The sequence below is a fragment of the Delphinapterus leucas genome, chromosome 1, assembly GCF_059928025.1.
Source record: "Delphinapterus leucas isolate spDelLeu-1000000601 "Yukka" chromosome 1, BTC_Dleu_Yukka2, whole genome shotgun sequence".
In the NCBI taxonomy this organism is placed as follows: Eukaryota; Metazoa; Chordata; class Mammalia; order Artiodactyla; family Monodontidae; genus Delphinapterus; species Delphinapterus leucas.
The window spans coordinates 178,627,747-178,649,792 of NC_143129.1; the positions used below are offsets into that span (position 1 = coordinate 178,627,747).

A 22,046-nucleotide genomic window follows, 5' to 3' on the forward strand; every position below is an offset into this window, starting at 1 on the left:
GGAAGGAAGAAAGAGAAGACAGCAATACAGAAAACTCCTTTGACCAGCTTTGCCAAAAAGGTGGCAGGAAAATGGGGGTGGAGTAAAGGAGCCAAGTCCTTGAACAGGAAAGACGGGGTGGGATCCACTGCCCAGGGTAGGGGTGGCCACAGATGGGAGCCCAGGTGGGCTGGTGAGCTTGATGGAGGGAGGATGAAAAAATTCTAATGGGAAGAAAATTTAAAAATAAGCAAGGCAGGGCTTCCCTGGTGGCGCAGTGGTTAAGAATCCGCCTGTCGATGCAGGGGAGACGGGTTCGAGCCCTGGTCTGCGAAGATCCCACATGCCGCAGAGCAACTAAGCCCATGCGCCACAACTACTGAGGCTGAGCTCTAGAGCCCATGAGCCACAACTACTGAGCCCACGTGCCACAACTACTGAAGTCCGTGCACCTGGAGCCCGTGCTCCACAACAAGAGAAGCCACTGCAATGAGAAGCCCACGCACCGCAAGGGAGAGTAGCCCCCCCGCTCGCCGCAACTAGAGAAAGCCCGCGCACAGCAATGAAGACCCAACACAGCCAAACATAAATAAATTTTTTTTTAAATTAAAAAACAATAAGCAAGGTCCGCTGAGAATGAAGAGAGAGAGAATAAGATTTAAAATTGTTTTTAGGGCTTCCCTGGTGGTGCATTGGTTAAGAATCTGCCTGTCGATGCAGGGGACACGGGCTCGAGCCCTGGTCCGGGAAGATCCCACATGCCGTGGAGCAACTAAGCCCACGAGCCGCAACTACTGAGCCTGCACCCTAGAGCCCGCGAGCCACAACTACTGAGCCTGCGCTGTAGAGCCCGCAAGCCACGACTACTGAGCCTGTGTTCTAGAGCCTGTGAGCCACAACTACTGAAGGCCACCGCAATGAGATGCCCACACACCTCAACGAAAAGTAGCCCCCGCTCGCAGCAACGAAGACCCAACACAGCCAAAAATAAAGAAAGAAATTTATTTTTTTAAAAATTGTTTTTAAAGCCATGGTTTCCTGAGAGTCCTTGAACTCAGGCCTCATCTCCAAGTCATGCTCCCAGGCCACACCCGGACTGGCTAAGCTGCTCTTCTCTCCCTGTTCCCGGTTCTCCGGGTGCACTTGGGCACCCAGGCCAGGAAGAGCTGGGTTCAGCTCACCCCACACTCTCACGGCCAGGAGGCCGGTGCTCCCTGCTGAGCCCTCTGGGAAGACTGGCCATCACGAGGCTGTGCCAGACCCCGTGGCTGCAGGGACATGGGGGTGGCGCACTTCCGCAAGCCAAGAAATGCCTGACTCCGGGCATTTTAATCAGGGCTGGTCCCATTCTCTGTGTGGAGCTGCCACAGCCAGGCCCTCTCAGTCTTGCCTCTCTCCTGGACGCATAACCATGAAACAATTTCTAGTTCTATGGTCGGTACCAAGAAATCCTTCCAGAATTGGTCCCTAATAGGTAACTCCACGGCAGCTGTGAAAGATTAACAACGGCCAAGTGAAAATGAGCTGGTTCCAGGGGCCCTCCTTTCCTCCTCCCGGGTCAGCTGAGACCAAAGAGGCTGTGATGCTGCTCAGCAAACAGCCGGGGATCTGAAATCTCACTCTGCTCACCGTCTGTACTGGGGCGGGCGGGGTGGGGTGGGGGTCTCCGCACGCCTAGGTTTACAGAGCCGGAGAAAAATCCCTGCCCCGACAAAGGCAGGAGAGTCTGTGAGGCCGGACAGACCCAGGCTGGCGACACACCCGTGTGAGCCGCCCAACCGCTTAGGGGCTCACTGCTGGGCCTGCTGCATCCCTGCTCAGCACGCGGAGGACACCGACCTTGAACACAGGAGACTCTCCCGCTGCTCAGGGAGGAGGTCGCCGGGTACCAGCAGCTGCTCTGCTGGCTCCACGGAGACCAGATGTATTTAGACGACAGAGTATTTAGAACAGCCTCCCCAGTGCAGGCCTAGGAAGTAGAAATCCAAAAGCAGAAAAGACCCCAGCTGAAGAGAGGTGGACTGCCAGCCGACCTCAGAGCACCTCTTTTACAAATTAAACCAACGATGGCCCCGGTTACACGAGCTCAACTCAAACTCGGAGCCACTCTGAGCTGCAGGACCCACTTGGACACCTCATCCCCGGGCTGCCTCTCACCGGCTGCAGCTGGGGTGCGGCATGGGTGAGGGACGAGGCCTGCGGGAAGTGGGAGGTCTCTGCCCACCTTGCCTTTGGAATTCTAGCCACCGTGGGGCCCCTGCTGGGTCAAGCTGCACCTGCTCTCAAGCAGACACTTGCTCTTCTTTCTGAGGCAGACCCTCCGAGGACAGGCAGAGGTCAAACTGTGTGATACCATTTATTACTTTTGGGGTTAGGATGTCCCCAAACCTGGATGCCTGGACGCCCCCAGGGAGAGGGACCCCATGAGGGCTCATCCATGGCAGACACGGCTAAAGAAGGGTTGGTGCGGCCACCAAATCAACGTCCCCACCCTGATCCCGCACCAGTAGTTTGCATTGGCTTCAGACACAGACTCTCATGGATCTGAAGAGAAGGCCAGTACTCACCACCCTTCCTCTCAAAAATAAATGTAAACAAATAAATAAATAATAAGGCAGGCAGGCTGGAGGCTTTTAAATCTTAGCAAAGCTTCTTAAAAACAATAATGCCGGGACTTCCCTGGTGGCGCAGTGGTTAAGAATCCGCCTGCCAATGCAGGCGACACGGGTTCCAGCCCTGGTCCAGGAAGATCCCACATGCCGCGGAGCAACTAAGCCCGTGTGCCACAACTACTGAGCCCGAGTGCCACAACTACTGAGCCCGCGTGTCTAGAGCCCGTGCTCCGCAACAAGAGAAGCCACCACCATGAGAAGCCCACACACCACAACGAAGAGTAGCCCCCGCTCGCCGCAACTAGAGAAAGCCTGCACGTAGCAACGAAGACCCAACGCAGCCAAAAATAAATAAATTAATTAATTTAAAAAAAGAGCAATAATGCCTGCTTTACATGATCCAAGGAAAGGAAGGCTACTGTCGACAGCATTTCTGGAAAGACTCTCCATTGGAATCGAAGACAAGGCTGGGCGCTGGCCAGGATGAAGAATTTCAGAATCTAAGGGCATAAGAGCCCTTAGAAATCACCAGTGGTTCGAGGATGGAGTAGAATCCTGTGTGTGGCGTGTTTTCTCAGGCTGTTGCTTGGCTTCCAGGTCTCTGGTGTTTGCGCAGGGACCTCTCAGGAGGGCCTCTTACCGTCTTCCTCTCCTGGAGCCTCTCATTCAGGAGGGTGTGGGGGGCAGTTAGGGTGAGCAAGGGAGAGGCTCTCAGTGAATGGAACTTTAACTACTGAATGCACTGAAAATCAGAAAAATAATCACTTAGCCAGAACCCTCATCTCATGGGTCTGCGAGGCTGGGGCCCAGGGAAGTGAAGACGCTTCCTGCACCTCCTGGCTTTGTCCAGTGGTCCTTCTGCTTTACTGCAGCGTCTTGGCCCGGTGTGCTCAGATACCACAGAGGTAGCTATTCCTGGAGCCCCTTCTGCTTCCATCCTCCCTGGGGATAAAGTGAAGGTCAGGGGCACCTGCTGTGACCATCCGGAAAGTGCTCATCCCAGCGTCTTACTGAGGAGGACAGAGCAGTAGGGGTCTTGGGCCACTCCCAGGGCTCTATCGAATGGGAGCTGGGAGTTTAGGGGGGCGACGTCGGGAAGGTTCCAGCCACTTCCTTCCTAGACAACATGAGAATGTCCACAGAAGCTAAGGCCCACTGGGTGTCCAAGGCTCCACCAACCCCAGGCAACCGCAATGTTTCTGACTCATTCTCCTCATTTTAAAATCCCTCACCTGAGATCCCACCCTACCTTAGCCTGGAAAATAGCTCATTCCCAACGACAATCAATTATAGTCGATTATAGAACTAGAGAACCCAGGCATCACCTCTGCACAAGAACCAGTCAGAGATCCTGCCATTCAGAAACGACAGGCCTGGTTTCTCGGTGGGCATGAAAAACACAGTCCTGCAGCCAATGCCCCTGCCCGGGAAAGGCTTGTGCCCAGGCTGGTGGCATCCTGGGACTGACTGGCACCACCCCATGTAGGGTTGCCATAAAGGGTGTGCTGTTTGTTTACCATGGGCCTGCATTGTTCCTGAAGCAAGTTGGGTGAAATCAACGCTTCTTAACCATTCATTTGCCACTAAATACACCCAATTATACAGCTTTCTTTCCCACCTCCCAAATCACTGCTCATTAGCCCCTTTGCTGGAGTTGGCAGGCTCTCTGCCTAGCTCTGCTGAAAGATATACTAGGGAAAAGATGAAAAAAGCAGGTACTTGGGAATTCCCTGGCGGTCCAGCGGTTGGGACTCCGTGCTTCCACTGCAGGGGACCCGGGTTCAAACCCTGGTCAGGGAACTAGGATCCCACAAGGCGCGTGTGGCACGGCCCAAAGAAAAAAAAAAAAAAGCAGGTACTTGGATTATCCATGGATTTCATTTTTTGTGCTTTCTCTGGGGTGTTGGAACGATGACAGCAGGAGGGGACTAGCCTAGCTGGGCACAGATCTCTTGGTAACTGGGTACTTTGACAGAATATGGTTTCCAAAAGCAATTAAATGCTCCTCTTCCTGGCAGGGGAATGTCCCAGCCCCGAGGTACTACGATTGTTCTGCCTCTGAACTCAGCACAGCGTTGACCTCTGATGGAGGGACCAAGGGCTCCTTTCAGAGTGGAGAGGAAAATGTAAGAGGCCCTCCCGAGAGGTCCCTGGGCAAACACCAGAGACCTAGAAGCCAACCAATGGCCTGAAAGGACACGCCGCAGGCAGGATTCTACTCCATCCTTGTACCGCTGCGATGGAAGCCGAAGCTGGCAGGGACCCTGCTCTCTGTTTTCTGAGCGCTCACATTCAGTGTTGTGTGTAGCACCGGCGGGAGGAGGGAGGGAGTTTTTCAAAGCCTCATTTTACTCAGTCTTCCAAAGCCTGGGAGCCTTCACTGGCTGTGTTCATCTTTCACTTCCCTCTTCCTCCGCCGTACCTGCAATGTCCCCCACCCAGACAACCATACCGTTGCTGAGGAAAATGGCCATCCAGTCACTGTCTAAATCACGACTTAGGTTGAGAGGTGAGACAGTCAGAGACTTTGGAGGCTGAAGGTAAATACAGGGTCAGGAAGTGTGCCGAGAGCACCATGGATAGGTTCCTGAAGGACACGTGGGAGGGCCTGGGGCAGGGCACACGCCCCATCCGCTGTGATTTGTTTAACGCTGGTCTGTCTTCTAGAGTGTCAGCCCCCAGGGGGCAGGGGCTTGGTGGGCTCTGTTCACTGCTGATTCCTAGTGACTGGAAGGGGGCCCAGCACAACACAGACACCCATTTGTAAAATGAACGGGTGGTTTTATAGCAGACTGGCCCACAAGACTGACCTGTGGGGATGGATTATCTGTTATAATTTCAAGACAGACATGATGGAGACGGAAAAGGCTCAGACGAATGGAAAGAGCTAGAGCGAGAAACATGGTTCAAGTCCAGACCTGCCCCTTATTAGGGTTAGAATCTTGGGCGAGTTACTTTTCTAAACCTCGCTTCCCTCATGTATTAAACAGGGATCCTGATCCATCCTGCAAGTCTGTTGTGAGCCTGACTGAGGAAGTGTGTGTGAACAGCAGGTGGTGAATGCATTAAATGTACGGATTCTGCTATGATCACTCCCCTTCCTGTTAGCGTGTCTGGACATTTCACGCCTCAGTAGTCTGTAACACCAAAAATAAAGAACTTAGGGTGAAGTGTGAACAGAAGTTGACTACTTTCAAAAATTAAGTGTGGATTTCAAGTCTACATTAGCCCTTCCCTTGCTCTTACATGTTACTGGGTTTCTTAGACTCTTTTAGTTCTAACTCTTAAGTACAGATAGCCAGGGAGGAGGGGCGATTATAGGAAAGGACCCCTTTCTTCCTTATACATTTCTATAATGTTTGTGACTACTTAGAAGCAAAAGGAATAAAGATGAATTACAAATACATAAGATGGGAGAATGTCTCTGTGGAAGAACCAGTTGCTTTGCTAGAAAGACAGAGGAGATGCTCTTGGAACCCTAGGTAGTCATAACAACCAACAGATCAATGACCTAAACTCTCAGCTCCAGCCAAATGGACTCTCCCAGAAACTGTCCTTCTTCCCCTGGCTCAAATGGAAGTTCTAGGACATCGAGACATCAAGCAAGCAGCAATGAGGAGGAGGACAGGGCTGGAAAGGAATGGTCACCCAAACCTGCCCCAGGGAGGAGAGCTCTGGGCCCAGGGTCGCTTACTTCGCCTTGTACCGGGGCGGTGGGGGGGGGGGGGGTCCCTGCTCCATCAGCATTGAGGTCACCCGGGAGAACTTTTTTTTTTTTTTAATTTATTTTATTTATTTTTGGCTGTGTTGGGTCTTCGTTTCTGTGCGAGGGCTTTCTCCAGTTGCGGCAAGCGGGGGCCACTCTTCATCACGGTGCACAGGCCTCTCACTATCGCGGCCTCTCCTGTTGCGGAGCACAAGCTCCAGACGCACAGGCTCAGTAGTTGTGGCTCACAGGCCTAGTTGCTCCACGGCATGTGGGATCCCCCCAGACCAGGGCTCAAACCCATGTCCCCTGCATTGGCAGGCAGACTCTCAACCACTGCACCACCAGGGAAGCCCCCGGGAGAGCTTTTTATCAAAGGGGGAAAAGGCCTGTTGCTTTCCTTGGACATAAGGGCACTGCCAGCCTCAGTGGCACCACACTCTCCTTGCCATGGTGGCAAATCCTGATGCCAGAGATGAGCACTGAAGACTCGAGGGGGGAGAATGACCCACCCAGAGCCCCCCCAGCACCTACAAACGCCAGCTTTCTCCTTCCACAATGCTCGCACCCAGAATACCAGCTCCTTTCTTTCCACGTGGAAATGTCTTGACCACTCCACCCTCATTCAGCATTAGCTTTTAGGCCTGACGTTTCTGTCAGCCATCGGCAGCATTTCAATCTTGCCAGGAAATTTCTTTTCCCAACGGGCTCCAGCCGGATGAGCTTTGAGGGGGACCCACAGGAATCGCCACTGCTCCCTCCGAAACTCCGTGTGTCCACTGTGATTACACAGACGGCTGGGGCCCACCGCGACTGAACGGAGCTGCCGCTGCCTGATGCAGACCTGTTTCTGCCTGGCCTCCAGTCATCAAACGGGGCCTTTCGAGGTGGATGAGCCTGATGCTAGAGCCAAGGCACGGAGGAGAAAGAGAGGGCCCGGGGTGTCCTGTGATGGGGTGGAAAGGACCACAATGTCACCAGCCTGCAAACAGAGCCCTAACATCAGAGAAGAATCTTGCAAAAGGAGAACCAGAGTAAAACTCAGGCAGGGCTCAGAAAAACCAGTGACCGCTTCTCCACTAGCGTCTCAAGCTGGGCCTGGGTGGGGTCACTCGGGGGGTCAGGGGCACACCTAAGTGGTTCCTGCTTGGAACCACTCATCCCTCTCTAGGTAGCCTCCGTGATGTGAGAGCGGAGAGGAGCAGAGAGCTACTGCCAACCTCAGGACTTGGGCAGGGGAGGGGGAGCCCTTAGCACTTCTGTTTATAAAATGTGTGTGTGGATACTTACTATTTTATCGAGCTCTTTGCCCAGGTGACTCAGGTCATCAGGGGTTTTCAGAACGCTTAAGATTTAAAAACTCTTAAGAGTTTTTCCATGAAGCCAAGAGAACAAAACTATTGATTGAAATCAAATGGTCAGTGTAATTCCCACATAGATCTAACTACCAGGCCCCCTCTGGGAAAGAGCTGCCCTAGCTCATTTTTAATGTACTGGCAGATCTAACCTCTCTGGTGGAGTGGAAAAACGGGGGCAAAGAGCCCACCACCGGACCCAGCCGTTTCAGCTGCACTGCCAGGCGAGGCTGAGCAGCTGCAGCTCTTAGACCAGCGTCAGCAGACCCCGATCGGGAGACCCCTGCTCAACGCAGGGTATGCCTGGCCAGAAATAGAAGGCCGCTCAGAGCCCAGCCCGGTGGGGCAACCCGCCCAGACTGAGGGCGCTGGGGACCTGGGTTGTCCTATGTGAGAGAAGGTGGTCCCGACCTAGGAACATTCTCTCAAGGAGGGTTACTTTATCAATACACGTCTATTCACCCTGTTTAAGGGGATCCAAATTGGGGCCGAGGAGACAGAGAACTGGGGTCGCTTACCTTTCATTTTATACACTTCTGAGCTATTTGTGTATTTTTTAAAACAACTCCTCGTCTTCCTAGACTAATGTCTCACTCTCTCATCGTAGTCAGTGTCTCTTGCTGGAAGCAATGTCACCTCTTTGGCAAGTCTCCTCTGACCACCCCCCTCTGCAGCAGACCCTCTGCCAGCTCACCACCTTTTCTTGACCGAGGCCTTCAGGACACATCACAATATGAAGGTCTTTGTATTGGTTTGTCTGCTAACTTACCACTTTCTCCTCCTGAAACAGGAGGGAAGGGGGCAGGGCACAACCTTTGAAAGAATAACATAGCCCGAGGACATGACATAAACTGATTAGAACCAAATGGGTCCAAGATGGCCCCCCAAACCCGGAGCCTCAGTATATGCTTACATCAGCAAGCTAAATGACACACCCACAGGCGCCATGACAGTTCCAAGATCAGTAAGGATCCAAAAGTGGGCGGTGGCCCAATTCCTGGAAATCCCCGCCCCTTCCTAAAATAGCTGGAATACTCCCCCCACTCATTAGCCTATGAAATTACCCACCCCTATAAAACCTGACAACCCTGCACCCTGGTGCCTTTCTCGCCTTCTGAGATGGCCCACGCTCTGTCTGTGGAGTGTGTTTCTCTCTGAATAAATCCACGTCTTACCTATCACTTTGGCTCTCACTGAATTCTTTCTGCGATGAGACATCAAGAACCTGAGCTTCATTAAGTCCTGAAACCAGGGGTGTGATCTCACTTGGAAGACTGTGGGTTTTGGCCGGGTTCTACCCTTTTAGGGCCTAGGACAGTGAGGACAGAAGGAAGGTGATCAGTAAATGTTTTTGAAAGACACACATCCAGTGGTATTTACGAGTGTCCGTATTCATTCCGCAAGCCTGACATAGTGCAAAAACCCAGTGACAATAGAGATTTCGTTGACTATGGGACTGGCCATCACACCAGCTTCTTTTTTTTTTTTCACACCAGCTTCTTTGAAAGCGATCCCTAGCCTACCCTGGGGAGGACATTTTTGTGCACAAATACAAAGTAGCTCTGGGCCAAATCCCGCTACGTGTATGGATTGTCTGTGGTTGCTTTTGAGCTACAAGGGCAGGACTGAATGGTTTCAACGAAGACCACATGGGCTGAAAATATTTACCATCTGGTCTTTGAAGAAAAAGTCTTGACAAACCATGAGCTTGAAGGAACAGAGAAGTGTAGTGTAAGACTTTGAAAACTGCACAAGAGAAAATGGCAGGGTTCACACATACACTTGCAAGTGCTAATGGTAGCTGATACCTTATTCAAGCCTTGTTATGCATGAGATCTTGTACTCAGTGCTCTGAGTGTGTCATCTCCTGTAATTTCATTCTCATTACAACTATGAGTAGGTTCTGACTGCTGAGGCTAATTGAGGTACAGTGATTTGCCAGGGTCAACATGGTCAGTGACAAACCCAAAATTCAAACCCAAATCGAGGTCTGTGTACTTGTATTTGTATCCTGCATTTGTAACCTGCGTCTGTATCCACTGTGCTGGACAGCTTCGATGGAAAGCACTTTCCAACCGTATCGAAGAGAACCCTCCACACTCCCAAGACTGCTCTGTCTCCTCTGTGTCCTCAGAAGGCCACCTGGATGTCCCCACTGCCTTGGGGATGTTAAATGCCTACTTTCTATCTTAAATGCCCACTTCTTCTCTGTCTCTGAATTCTACCAATTTGTCAAGACTCAGTTAAGCTCGCCTTCTCTGAGGCTTCTCCTTGCCTTGGTGACTTTTTAAATCCTCCCTCCAACCAATATATGAACTGTTGGAGGGCAGAGGTTGCCTTCCACTGCAGAGCCTTTGTTCAGATTGCAAGCGTATGCAACAGACACGCTCCTCAGAAACAAAACAAAACTCTCCTGAAACCCACTGCCTCCCCTCCCCTGGAGAAGATGCTATTTAGCAGAACCACATGCCAATTCAAAATGCCAACACTCTTTAACTTGGACGTCTCTCTTTAGCTATTAACAAATCGGGAACCACAAGCTTTACTGTCTGCATCTGGGATGTTTCATATGGCACTTGCCTTTTATTGTTATCATTAAACTGTGCTAACTATTAAACTCTCCAATTCTCTCTAACTCCCAAGAATCCTGCCTTCATATCAGAACACAGGTTCCCTGGATCAGCTACTGCACTGGTGTTACAGGGCATGTTCAGCGTCACAGAATCTAGGTGTGAAAATAGCTGAACTCAACAACACTGCTTAGGAACAGTGGCTGCACTTGGGGGTGTAGTTTCTGGGATGATGGCTGTGTTCGTTTCTGGCTCTAGGTGCTGGATATGTGGATGTGCTCACTTTGTGAGAACTCACTCAGCTCTACATCTAGGAGTGTAGGTATATTTTATTTTCTGTAGGTATATGCTATTTTCTGTAGGTATATTTTATTTCAATAAAAAGTTCTCAAATACCCTTTGCAAACATAGCTAATACACATGGATCTTTTTTTTTTTTGCAGAAATCACACCTCATTTTCTTCATGCAACGTCCTTATAAAAGGATCGGTTAGACCATTTTACTAGCGGTAGGATGGACAAAAAAGGCGAAGCAACTCTTAAGGTGCCATATAACAAATTTAGGAGGGGTTGGTGTTCAAGGTCAAATACGACCCCAAGACGGCTAGCCCTCAATGCCTACTGCTGTAGCTGAACCGATTCCTATTAGAAGCAGATACTCTGACTCAGAAAACCAAATGCCCTTCATATGCCAGAATCATAAAATAGTTCTCTGAAACGCAACATACAAAGGAAGTGGGTAACAAGGCCAATTAGCAATGTCTAGGTGGTAAGGTCGTTTAGCCATCTTCAGACCTTGTGAAAGGGAGGAACTGGCTCTACCACAAACAGAAAAAGCGACCACTTATGCTATAGACAGAATGTCTGTGTCCCCCTACAGGTTCATAGGTTGAAATCCTAACCCCCAATGTGATGGTGTTAGGAGGTGGGGCCTTTGGGAGGTGATTATGTCATGAGGGTGGAGCCCTAATGAATGGGATTAATTCTCTTATAAAAGAGACCCAGGAAAAAAAAAAAAAGAGACCCAGGAGAGCTCCCTCCCCCCACCCCCCCATGTAAGGACACAGGGAGAAGTCAGCAGTCTGCAACCCAGCCCCAAACAGAGCCCTCACCAGAACCCGACCATGCTGGGACTCAGTGTTTTCAGGCTTCCAGCCTCCAGAACTGTGACAAATAAATGTATTTGTTTATAAGCCACCCAGCCTATCGTGGTCTGTTACAGCAGCCCAGACAGACTAAGACAGCTTATTAAGACTGGGTTAAGCACCAGGCTAACCCCTGTACATACATACTCTCATCAAATCTTCACAACAGCACTAATTTCATCCCTGCTTTACAGATGAGAAAACTGAGGCATGGAGAGGGTAAGGAACCTACCCAAGGTTACAGGGTTATTCATTGGCAGGGCAGGGATTCTATCCAGGCCACCAGACTCCAGAACCCATGTTCTTATCCACGATGCTAGTCACGCCTCTTGTTGTGATTCACCCGCGGATGGGTTTCCAGCTTCTAGTGTGCGACATACCTTCTGATTCACCCTCGCTTGTCCAAACGCATCCAATGATAAGCGTCTTGTCAAGCACACCCAACTCCTTCATAAATGGCAGGCTGGTTCACAGAGTGGCTCTCTGCCTTACACACATGTCCACCCCCTTTCTACCAGGACTTTCCCCATTTATTTATAAGTTGGAAATCTAAAGATAAAACACGAGGCCTACATGAAGCCATAACCAACCCAGATTAGATTAGAAAGGTCAGCAGTCTTCCTTTGTCTTCCATTACCAAAGATGGATTGCTTTTTTATTTATGTATTTATTTTTAAAATTTATTTATCTATTTTTTTTGGCTGCGTTGGGTCTTTGTTGCTGTGCGCGGGCTTTCTCTAGCTGCGGCGAGCAGTGGCTACTCTTCGTTGCGGTGCGCGGGCTTCTCGTTGCAGTGGCTTCTCTTGTTGAGGAGCACAGGCTCTAGGCGTGTGGGCTTCAGTAGTTGTGGCATGTGGGCTCAGTAGTTGTGGCTCATAGCCTCTAGATCTCAGCCTCAGTAGTTGTGGCGCACGGGCTTAGTTGCCCCGTGGCATGTGGGATCTTCCCGGACCAGGGCTCGAACCCATGTCCCCTGCATTGGCAGGCAGATTCTTAACCACTGCACCACCAGGGAAGTCCCTGGATTGCTTTTAAACAAACCATTTGCTCATCCTACACTCCTTGAGTAAGCAAAAATAATACCCCATTGCATTAGCAAAGCTCAGGAAAACTAAATAAAACTTTTGTTGGATGTTTGCAATGTTGCTTTTAGTTGTACTTTTAGAGGAACATTTTAGTAAGAGCACATTTTGAATCGACTTTTCTTTGTATGCTACACTGATCTTTATGAAAGGTAAAATTGCTTGCCTATGTTGTTTTTGAGGAATTTAAGTGGGGGGAGAACACGGTTATTAATTAATTAATTAATTAATTAATTTTTGGCTGTGTTGGGTCTTCGTTTCTGTGCGAGGGCTTTCTCTAGTTGCGGGAAGCGGGGGGGCCACTCTTCATCGCGGTGCGCGGGCCTCTCACTATCGCGGCCTCTCTTGTTGCTGAGCACAGGCTGCAGACGCGCAGGCTCAGTAGTTGTGGCTCATGGGTCTAGTTGCGCCGCAGCATGTGGGATCTTTCCACACCAGGGCTCGAACCAAAACATGGTTACTTAAATACAGGGTTTGATTTGGGACTTCCCTGGTGGTCCAGTGGGTAGAATTCCACACTTCCAATGCAGGGGGGGCTCGGGTTCGATCCCTGGTTGGGTACTAGATCCCGCATGCATGCCGCAACTAAGGAGTCCACATGCTGCAAGGAAGATCCTGCGTGCCGCAACTGGGACCCGGCGCAGCCAAAATAAATAAATAAATATTTTAAAAAAACAAATTTAAGGGTTGATTTAATGAATTCTCTTCATTTTGGTCTGTTGAAGTAATTAAACCAATCTGATGAGCCTCCTCCTACCCATCAAGTCATCCCTGCCTCCACCACCATCTCACAGTTTCTGCGACTATCAGGTGAACTAGGAGTTCAAATTAGGAAAACATTCCAACAATATTCCTCAAATGATTATCAATTCTGGTTTGGTTTTAAGTGAATATGAATTCTACCTTTTGTCCCTTATCTGGGACCCTTCCTCAGATAAGCTGACTCCTTCACACATCTAGTTACACGCCCTTAATAGGTCATAGTTTTTCTCTACCTGGAACTGGGACATGATCTCTACTGCAAGGAGCCCCATACACCGTAGTGTCACCATGTTCCACAGGTCACTGTCCAAAATGCAAGGTGCTTTAGGTTCTCAATCAAAGCTCTGAAATAAGCCTCTTCAAAACTGCCATCCTTGGGCAAGATTTTTCAAGGAACTTCCCAAGACCAGAGGCAGTATCACCCAGAACTGGGAAGACTGGAAGCTGCTTATCACGGGCCTTCACCCAGACTGCCACTCCCGAGAGGCAAACACAGGGGAGATCGAGGATGCAGCGACGCCGCCCAGGGATGCTCTGCAGGTGGGGCCCTCCCAGAGCTTTTCTGCTGCTACCCCCAGAGTGGGGGGTCCTGGCGGGTGGCGGCCCCTCTAAGTGACTCAGGGCCCCCAGGCCTGGCTTGTAGAAGCTCCCAGGATGCTGACCTCAACTTTGTTTTTTAAAAATAGCTCGGAGGCAGCGGCGCTCACGTGAGCCGCCGGGCTTCCTCTCCAAAATCCCGGGGCTCCCGGCGGCTCCTCGTCCTCGGGGTCGCGGAGGGTGAGGGCGGTGTCCCGAGCCCCGGTGACAGGAGGGACCCCGGCCCGCGCGAACGACCAGGGGGAAGAAGGGGGCGCTGGATGGGGTCGGGGGCCCGGACAGGGCGGGCCGGTTGACCTCAGGGCCCGGGCCGGGGAGGGAAGGCCGCGCTCACCTTCTTCACCGACAGCGAGATGTTCTCCAGGATTCGGTCCTTCACCTCCCGCGGCTCCATGGCGCCGCCGCCGCCGCCGCCGCCGCCGCCCCGCCGCCGCCGCTTCCCGCGCCGGGGCCCCGGGGCCGCCAGCAACCGCTGCCGCCGGCCGTACGGGGGCTCCGTCGTGCCGGCCGCGGGGCCCGGCGCCCACCGCCCGGCCCTCGCCTCGCCCGGCCCCTCGCTCCGCCGCGGCCCAGCGGCTCCGGAGCGCGGCCGGCGGGGTAGGAGGCCACGGGCTGTGCGCGGCGGCGGCTGCAGGAACTGATGTCAGGCGGGGCGGCGCCAAGGCCGGCGGTCGGGCTGGGACGCCGGCGCCGCGCCCGCGCCCGCGCCCGTAGAGCCGGGACACCGGAGACGCCGTCGGCCCTCAGACCCAGGTCCCCCGGCCTTTCTTAGAGACCCTGGAGGCCCTCCTCCGCTCCGCTCCGCTCCGGGCCCCCGGAGGCCCCCTCGGACCCCAGGGATCTGGACACCTCGCCTCCCGGAGACCCCCACGGCCCAGACTCCATCGGTAGCGTCCCCTTCCTTAGCCCCGAGGTTCCCGAGAGCCCTCAATGCTCAGACTCCGGCTCTCAGGCCCCTTGGCTTCTGGCAGCGCAGAGACTCCCTCCCGGAGCTGCCCACAGACCCCGGCCGACTGGTCCCCACCGGCCAGCCTGGCCCTCACCAGCCCAGAGGACCCGGTCACTCCACTCCTCGGTTCCCCACCCTCACCTCCCGGTCCCAAACTTTCAGGCCACTCTGGGTCCTCGGTACCCCTCCCCACCTCCAAAACACACCCTCTTCGCCTCACCTTCATCTTCGGTCCTGATGCCTCTGCCAATTCTCACCCTGATCCCACTTCTAAAGCTGGTCCACATATCCTGAGGGCCCCCCACTGCCTCAGCCCTGAAACCCACCGTAACAATTCCCCTTCTCCCCACACAGCACTCTTCCCAAGTTTCACCATGTTTTGCAGCCACTTATACTTAAGGTTCTCAGTCTCCTACCTGGCTCACTTACTCATTTGGTTCCCAAATAAGTATATTCCTGATACATCCATTAGTCCCTCCTTTCTATTCCTTTTTTTTTTTTTGTCAATATATATCATTGTATTTCTTTTTTTCCGCTTTTTAAAAGTTGAGATATAGTCATACAACATATTAGTTTCAGGTGCGTGACATGATTCAATATATGTATATATTGTAAAATGATCGTCATCCTTTTTATTCTTAAGATACCCCAATTCTGGGCTTCCCTGGTGGTGTAGTGGTTAAGAATCCACCTGCCAATGCAAGGGACACGGGTTTGAGCCCTGGCAGGGGAAGATCCCACATGCTGCAGAGCAACTAAGCCCGTGCACCACAACTACTGAGCCCACGTGCCACAACTACTGAAGCCCATGTGCCTAGAGCCCGTGCTCAGCAACAAGAAAAAACACTGCAGTGAGAAGCCCACGCACTGCAACTACTGAAGCCCACGTGCCTAGAGCCTGTGGTCCGCAATGAAGAGGTGCCCCCGCTCTTCGCAACTAGAGAAAGCCCATGCACAGCAACAAAGACTCAATGCAGCCGTAAATAAATAAAATTTATTAAAAAACAAGATACCCCAATTCTCAGCTATAGCTCCCCAGTTTCTCCTCTCCTCTGCTCAGGCTACCCTTCCCTCAGCCTCCAAAACCCAGTCACCCCAGCACCGATCTGAAACACCGATTGTACACCTTATCCTAGATGGACTCCACCCTATACACACCAGAAAGATACCTCCCCATCCCTCAGTTTCCCAGGAAAGACCCAAGATGGTAGTAGATATTTTTTGTTTTTATGTGACTGGATAAGGGGACAAAAGTATGTGTCAGGAAAAGGAAGGAGAAACAGATTGCTGCATTCTATTACCACCCAGGACCAGGATCAAGGGCAAGAGTTCTTAGTACCAACGACGATGATAATGATGTGTTGAGTATTGACTATATGCCATGAACTGAACTAAGTGCTTTCCATACATTTGTCTCATGTATCCTCAAATAACAATTCTTGGGACTTCCCTGCTGGTCCATTGGTTAAGACTCCATGCTCCCAATGCAGGGGCCCTGGGTTCAATCCCTGGTCAGGGAACTAGATCCCACATGCTGCAACTAAGAGCCCACATGCCATAACTAAAGAGCCGGCTCAGTCAAATAAATAAATAGATAAATAAATATTTAAAAAAACACTCAAATAACAATTCTTGTACCCATGGATAAACTGAGGGGTGAGGGTAATTTGCCTAAAATCATACAGCAAATTGTGGAGCCCAGAAACAATATGTACCCTTTTCTGAGCCAAGGATCCCTTTACATTTCTTCGTACTATTCTAAGAGGTAACCCTAGAGGGACTTGGTCTAACTCTTTAGGGAAAGAAGTAAAATCCCTAAACCCAGGGTATTTTCTTTTTTTTTTTTTTTAATTAATTAATTATTTATTTATTTGGTTGCACCAGGTCTTAGTTGTGGCAGGTGGGCTCCTTAGTTGCGGAATGCATGTGGGATCTAGTTCCCTGATGAGGGATTGAACCCGGGCCCCCTGCACTGGGAGTGCAGAGTCTTATTCACTTTGCCACCAGGGAGGTCCCCAGGGTATTTTCTTAATAATACTGAGTTCAGGGGACTTCCCTAGTGGTCCAGTGGGTAAGACTCCATGCTCCCAATGCAGGGGGCCCGGGTTCAATCCCTGGTCAGGGAACTAGATCCCACACGCATGCCACAACTAAGAGTCCACATGCTGCAACTAAAAGTCCGCATGCTGCAACTAAGAAGCCTGCATACCACGACTAAGAAGCCCGCATGCCACAAATAAGACCCGGCGCAGCCAAAATAAATAATTAAAAAAATAATAATATTACTGAGTTCAGGAAAATAGGAGATAACAGCCTCTGTGGAGCCAGGCAGAGGGCAGAAGGACAGGTGGGGATTGAGGCTGCAGTCACTGGACAGGTAGAGAAAAGGCTGAAGGCAAAGGACACGTTACTTTGAATTCGGAAAGAAATAGCCTGGTGTCCAAAGGTGTTTGTGGCAAGCAGGAGGAAAGCCAGCTTGAATGACCAGCTTTGATGCACTCCCTTCCCACTCCACCCAGACAGGGTGCCTACAGGCCCCAACTTATCTGATGCAACTCCAGCTTCTGAGAATCCATTCAACCCAAAGTGGAACAAACTAGCTTCGCAGTTCCTCCCTGCTGTTAATAGCAAGCCATCTTCTGGGCAGCATCTTCTGCTGGTCACCACCGTCCTATAAATGGCTTGCGCACAAGACAGCTTCAACAGGTGTTATTATCACTTGTGATTAACAGGTGTGATGCAAGATGGTGGCATTTCTGCCATGTTGTTTCTATCTTCACGCATTGGGGGATGGTCAGATTCAACTTTTTACAACATTCAGGAGGAACTTATGGTCTCACTACCTAGCAGATTCCTAAGGTTTGCATAGGTATGTGAGTGGGTGGGAGAAGTGAGGTATATTTTAGTCTCACGAGACTTCTTGCAGGGAAGGGGAGGGGGCCCAGTGTGTGTTTTCATGTGCAGATAACTGCCCCAGGCCCAGAGCTCAAATATGGAATCCATCCCCGCCTATCAAAAATAAGAAAAGGACGGGGCTTCCCTGGTGGTGCAGTGGTTAAGAATCCGCCTGCCAATGCAGGGGACACGGGATCGAGCCCTGGTCCGGGAAGATCTCACATGCCGTGGAGCAACGAAGCCTGTGCGCCGCAACTACTGAGCCTGCACTCTAGAGCCCGCGAGCCACAACTACTGAGCCTGCGTGCTGCAACTACTGAAGCCCGCGAACCTAGAGCCCGTGCTCTGAAACAAGAGAAGCCACCGCAGTGAGAAGCCCGAGCACCGCAACAAAGAGTAGCCCCCACTCACCGCAACTAGAGAAAGCCTGCGTGCAGCACCAAAGAACCAACACAGACAAAAATTAAATAAATAAATAAATAAACAAGAAAAAGAAAGAGAAAAAAACAGAGTGCCCATCAGTCTGGGTATTGCGAGTCATTAAGTTCAAAATTGAAACCTATTCATTTATTGCACAAGACTTTGCTGATCATGTGGAAAGTGCATGAGACTCTGAGGCAACAAGAGCCTCGACTGAGTCACTCTAGGGTCTCGGACAAATCTGTCTTAGTTTCCAAACCAGTGACACAGGAAAAATGATCTTTCTTTTTTTAAAAAAATATTGTCCACACCTAAGTCTCCTACGGCTGAACACCGTCAGATGAAGGAAGAAGTAGGGAAGGCAGGTGAGGTCGTAAAACTACCACAGACCTGGCCCACCAGGTCGCCTCTACTCTTCTTTCCAAAGGTGTGTACTGCCACAGAGAGGAAAAAAATAAGAAAAAATTCCGACAACTTCCTCTTAAAAGATAATTGGAGGACTTCCCTGGTGGCGCGGTGGTTAAGAATCCACCTGCCAATGTAGGGGACACAGGTTCGATCCGTGGTCCGGGAAGATCCCACATGCCGCGGAGCAACTAAGGCCATGCACCCTAACTACTGAACTTGTGCTCTAGAGCCCGCGAGCCACAACTACTGAACCCTAGTGCTGCCACTACTGAAGCCCACGTGCCTAGAGCCCGTGCTCTGCAACAGACAAGCCACCACAATGAGAAGCCCGTGCACAGCAATGAAGACTAGCCCCCACTAGCCACAACTAGAAAAAGCCCACGCGCAGCAACAAAGACCCAACGCAGCCAAAAAAAAAAAGAAAAAAAGAAAAAGATAATTGGAAGTGGAGGATGGTTTAAGAGACTAATTCCTCCCCTCTCCCCAACTCAAGGCAAATATATTTATAGTTCCAGAGGAGGGAGTAAATATTTCCTTGGCCGTCAGCCTTGTGAAGCTGCTCTCCATCTGAGAAGGGGAGGGAGGAGGGGCTGATTGTACAAAACAGCAATGGTCCAGGTTCCCACACCTTAACTCCGGCACCTGCAAGTGCCAACAATCTGTAACTCCAGGACTGTGGAAACCAAAACAAGGCAGCTTTAATCTAGGGGATTTTATTTTAAAATGTTGAACATCTGGGAACTCCCTGGTGGGCCAGTGGTTAGGACTCAGTGCTTTCACTGCCATGGGCCTGGCTTTTATCCCTGGTCGGGGAACAAAGATCCCTCAAGACATGAGGCACGGCCAAAAAAAAAAAAAATGTTGAACATCCAGTTCCTTCCTCCTTATTGTCCAGCCAGCAAGATGGGTTGGTGAAAATTGGGATATCATTCAACCTCCCTGCTTCAAAGGTTCCAACAGCTTCCTGTCAGAGCATTTGGAATGACATTCAAACTCTTCTCTGGCCTCCGAGGCCAGAGCTGATCTGGTTCAGCCTCTCCGCCTGACTCATCTCCTAATCTGTCCGCTGGTGTGTGCCAGCTCCCACCAACCTTCTGTTTCTTAAACAAGATTGTGTGTTCACATCTGAGGGCCTCTGCTGGGAAAGCTCTTCCCCAGGGCGGCAGAAGCCTCTAGCCGTTCACCAAAATCTGCTCGCTCCACAGTGACAGCACTGTAGCCAGGCAGTGCTAGACTGTATTTCCCAGCCTTCTTTGCAGCAGGCCTGGCTACCTTATCACGTTCTCGCCAATGGCATGTGAACAGACATAAAGTGATGCACTTCCAGGCTGGACTGTTAAACCAGTGCAACACCTGTCTTGGACTACATAGCATAGGCAAGATAAAAGCTCTGTAAAAAATTATTGAAAATTTTGGCCTCTTTGTTCCCTCAGCCTAGCCTAACACAGTGCACCCCAAATCCTTACCTGGCAGGAGCCTACCCAGCCAGGTCTCAGTTTAAATGTTAGCTTCTCAGAAGACCTTTCTCCTTCATTACTCCATATTTAAGTAGCCTCTAATCCCTTACAGCACACCGACCTACTACATTTTCATTGTAGAATGTATTGCTATCTGCATTTTCTTGTCTGTTGTCAGTCTTCAAAGAGACTGTTAGAACATAAGCTTCATGGGAATATGCACCTTTGCTTAGTTCATGCAATGCTGCATTCACAGCACCAACTCAGTGTCCGGCACATGATACTCAATGTTTATTGAGTAGTATCTTAAGTTTTTTCTTATAAATTTATTTATTTATTGGTTGTGTTGGGTCTTTGTTGCTGCAGCGGGCTTTCTCTAGTTGTGACGAGTGGGGGCTACTTTGCGGTGCGTGGGCTTCTCATCGCGATGGCTTCTCTTACTGCGGAGTACGGGCTCTAGGCGCGCGGGCTTCAGTAGTTGCGGTGTGTGGGCTCAGTAGTTGTGGCTCACAGGCTCCAGAGCACAGGCTTAGTAGTTGTGGCACACGGGCTTAGTTGCTCCGCTGCATGTAGGATCTTCCTGGACCAGGGCTCGAACCCGTGTCCCCTGCATTGGCAGGCGGATTCTTAACCACTGTGCCACCAGGGAAGTCCTTGATTTAATTTTTAATTCAATAGGGATGCAGGAAAATTTTTAGCAGGGCTTAGAAGTAAAAGCACAGAAAGAGAACTAGAGCCAAATATAAGGCTGCTTCTCTTTACATCTGATTTGGGCCTTTTCTATTCTAGGAAGACAATGGATGAGGAATTACGGCCCAAGTCTGTATAACCGTTAGCAGAGAGGTGCTGTTTGCCAATGTCCAGATTAGTCTTAGATGTGGGTCTGATAAAAAGTACTAGCTCACATGGAAGCCTGCAAACTTACTAACCTCAGAATGTCATCCACCTTTTAAAAATTTTTTATTAAAAAAAATTATTTTTTGGCCGCACCACACAGCTTGTGGGATCTTAATTCTCCGACCAGTGACTGAACCCAGGCCCACGGCAGTAGTGCCGAGTCTTAACCACTGGATAGCCAGGGAATTCTTTGTCATCTGTCTTTTAAAATCCACGTTAAACTCAAGGTCAACAGTCATCCTGGGCTAGAATCCCTAAACCTGAAAACTGACCTCAGTGACCTGGCTGGGTTTCAGGCAGTTTGTCACTCTACTTATGGGCCTTTGAGATGATAAACTGTGGAAGCATGACGCTGTTTACAGATTTATTACTTCAATACGTATCTGAGGGCCTACTATGCACAAGGCAAAGTTCTAAGCACTGGGAGATAGCAGTGAAAAGGAGACAGATCCCTGCTCGAATGGAGCTTACATTTTAATGGGGGAGAAAGATAATGAGACAGAACTGAAATGCAGAGTACGGCAGGTAGTGTAGGTGTTAAGCAGAAAAATGAAGGAAAGTGACAAGATAAAGTAGACAGAGAAGGCCTTACTGAGGTGGTATTTGAGTAAAGACCTAAAGGAAGTGAAAGAAAAACCCATGAAGCTGTTCGCGGGAAAAGAACATTCCAGACCAAGGAAAGAGCAAATACAAAGGCCCTGAAGAGAGAGAGCACGGCGAACTCGAGGAATATGGAGTTTCGGGTGGCTGAGCGAGTGAGGGGGAGGCAGGCAGGTGAAGGCAGAGAGGTACACAGGGGCCTTGGAGGCATTATAAGGGCTTTGGCTTTCACCCTGAGTGAGATGGGGGCCCATTGAGGGGTTTTAAGGAGAGGTGTGATCGGATTTAACAGAATCATGCTGGCTGTTGTGCTTAGAACATCATGTAGACAAGGGCAGGAGACTTAATGCGATAACCCAGGTAAGAGGTGATGGTGCCTTGACCACGGTTCTAGAAAGGATCAGATTTCGAATATATTTTGAAGTGGAGCCAGCAGGATTTAGGATGGGTTGACGTAGTCGTGAAAGAAAGAAGTCAACATTTGAGTGAACAACTGGAAGGGTGAAGTTGCCATTTACTTCTTAGGGAAAGACACAGAGGAGCAGGTTGGGGCAGGGAAGTATTTCTGGCTCAGGGAACTTCAACTTCAGGTATCTGCAGTCGAACAGGGAA

At 50.5% G+C, this 22,046-nt stretch overlaps 1 protein-coding gene across 4 annotated transcripts in view; it reads right to left on the bottom strand.

Moving 5' to 3' along the window:
- Positions 1 to 14,434, bottom strand: part of PLEKHM2 (pleckstrin homology and RUN domain containing M2) — a 37,420-nt gene extending 22,986 nt beyond the window's left edge. For 2 of the 4 annotated variants that reach the window (XM_022598382.3, XM_022598381.3), the window contains exon 1: positions 14,143 to 14,432. In XM_022598382.3, coding sequence (XP_022454090.2) covers positions 14,143 to 14,202 — 60 coding nt within the window. In that variant the 5' untranslated portion in view covers positions 14,203 to 14,432. Of the gene's footprint in view, positions 1 to 8,827; positions 8,962 to 14,142 lie in introns of all 4 variants that reach the window. The other 2 variants (XM_089900654.1, XM_089900664.1) reach the window with 2 other exon arrangements.
- Between the last annotated feature and the right edge of the window lie 7,612 nt (positions 14,435 to 22,046).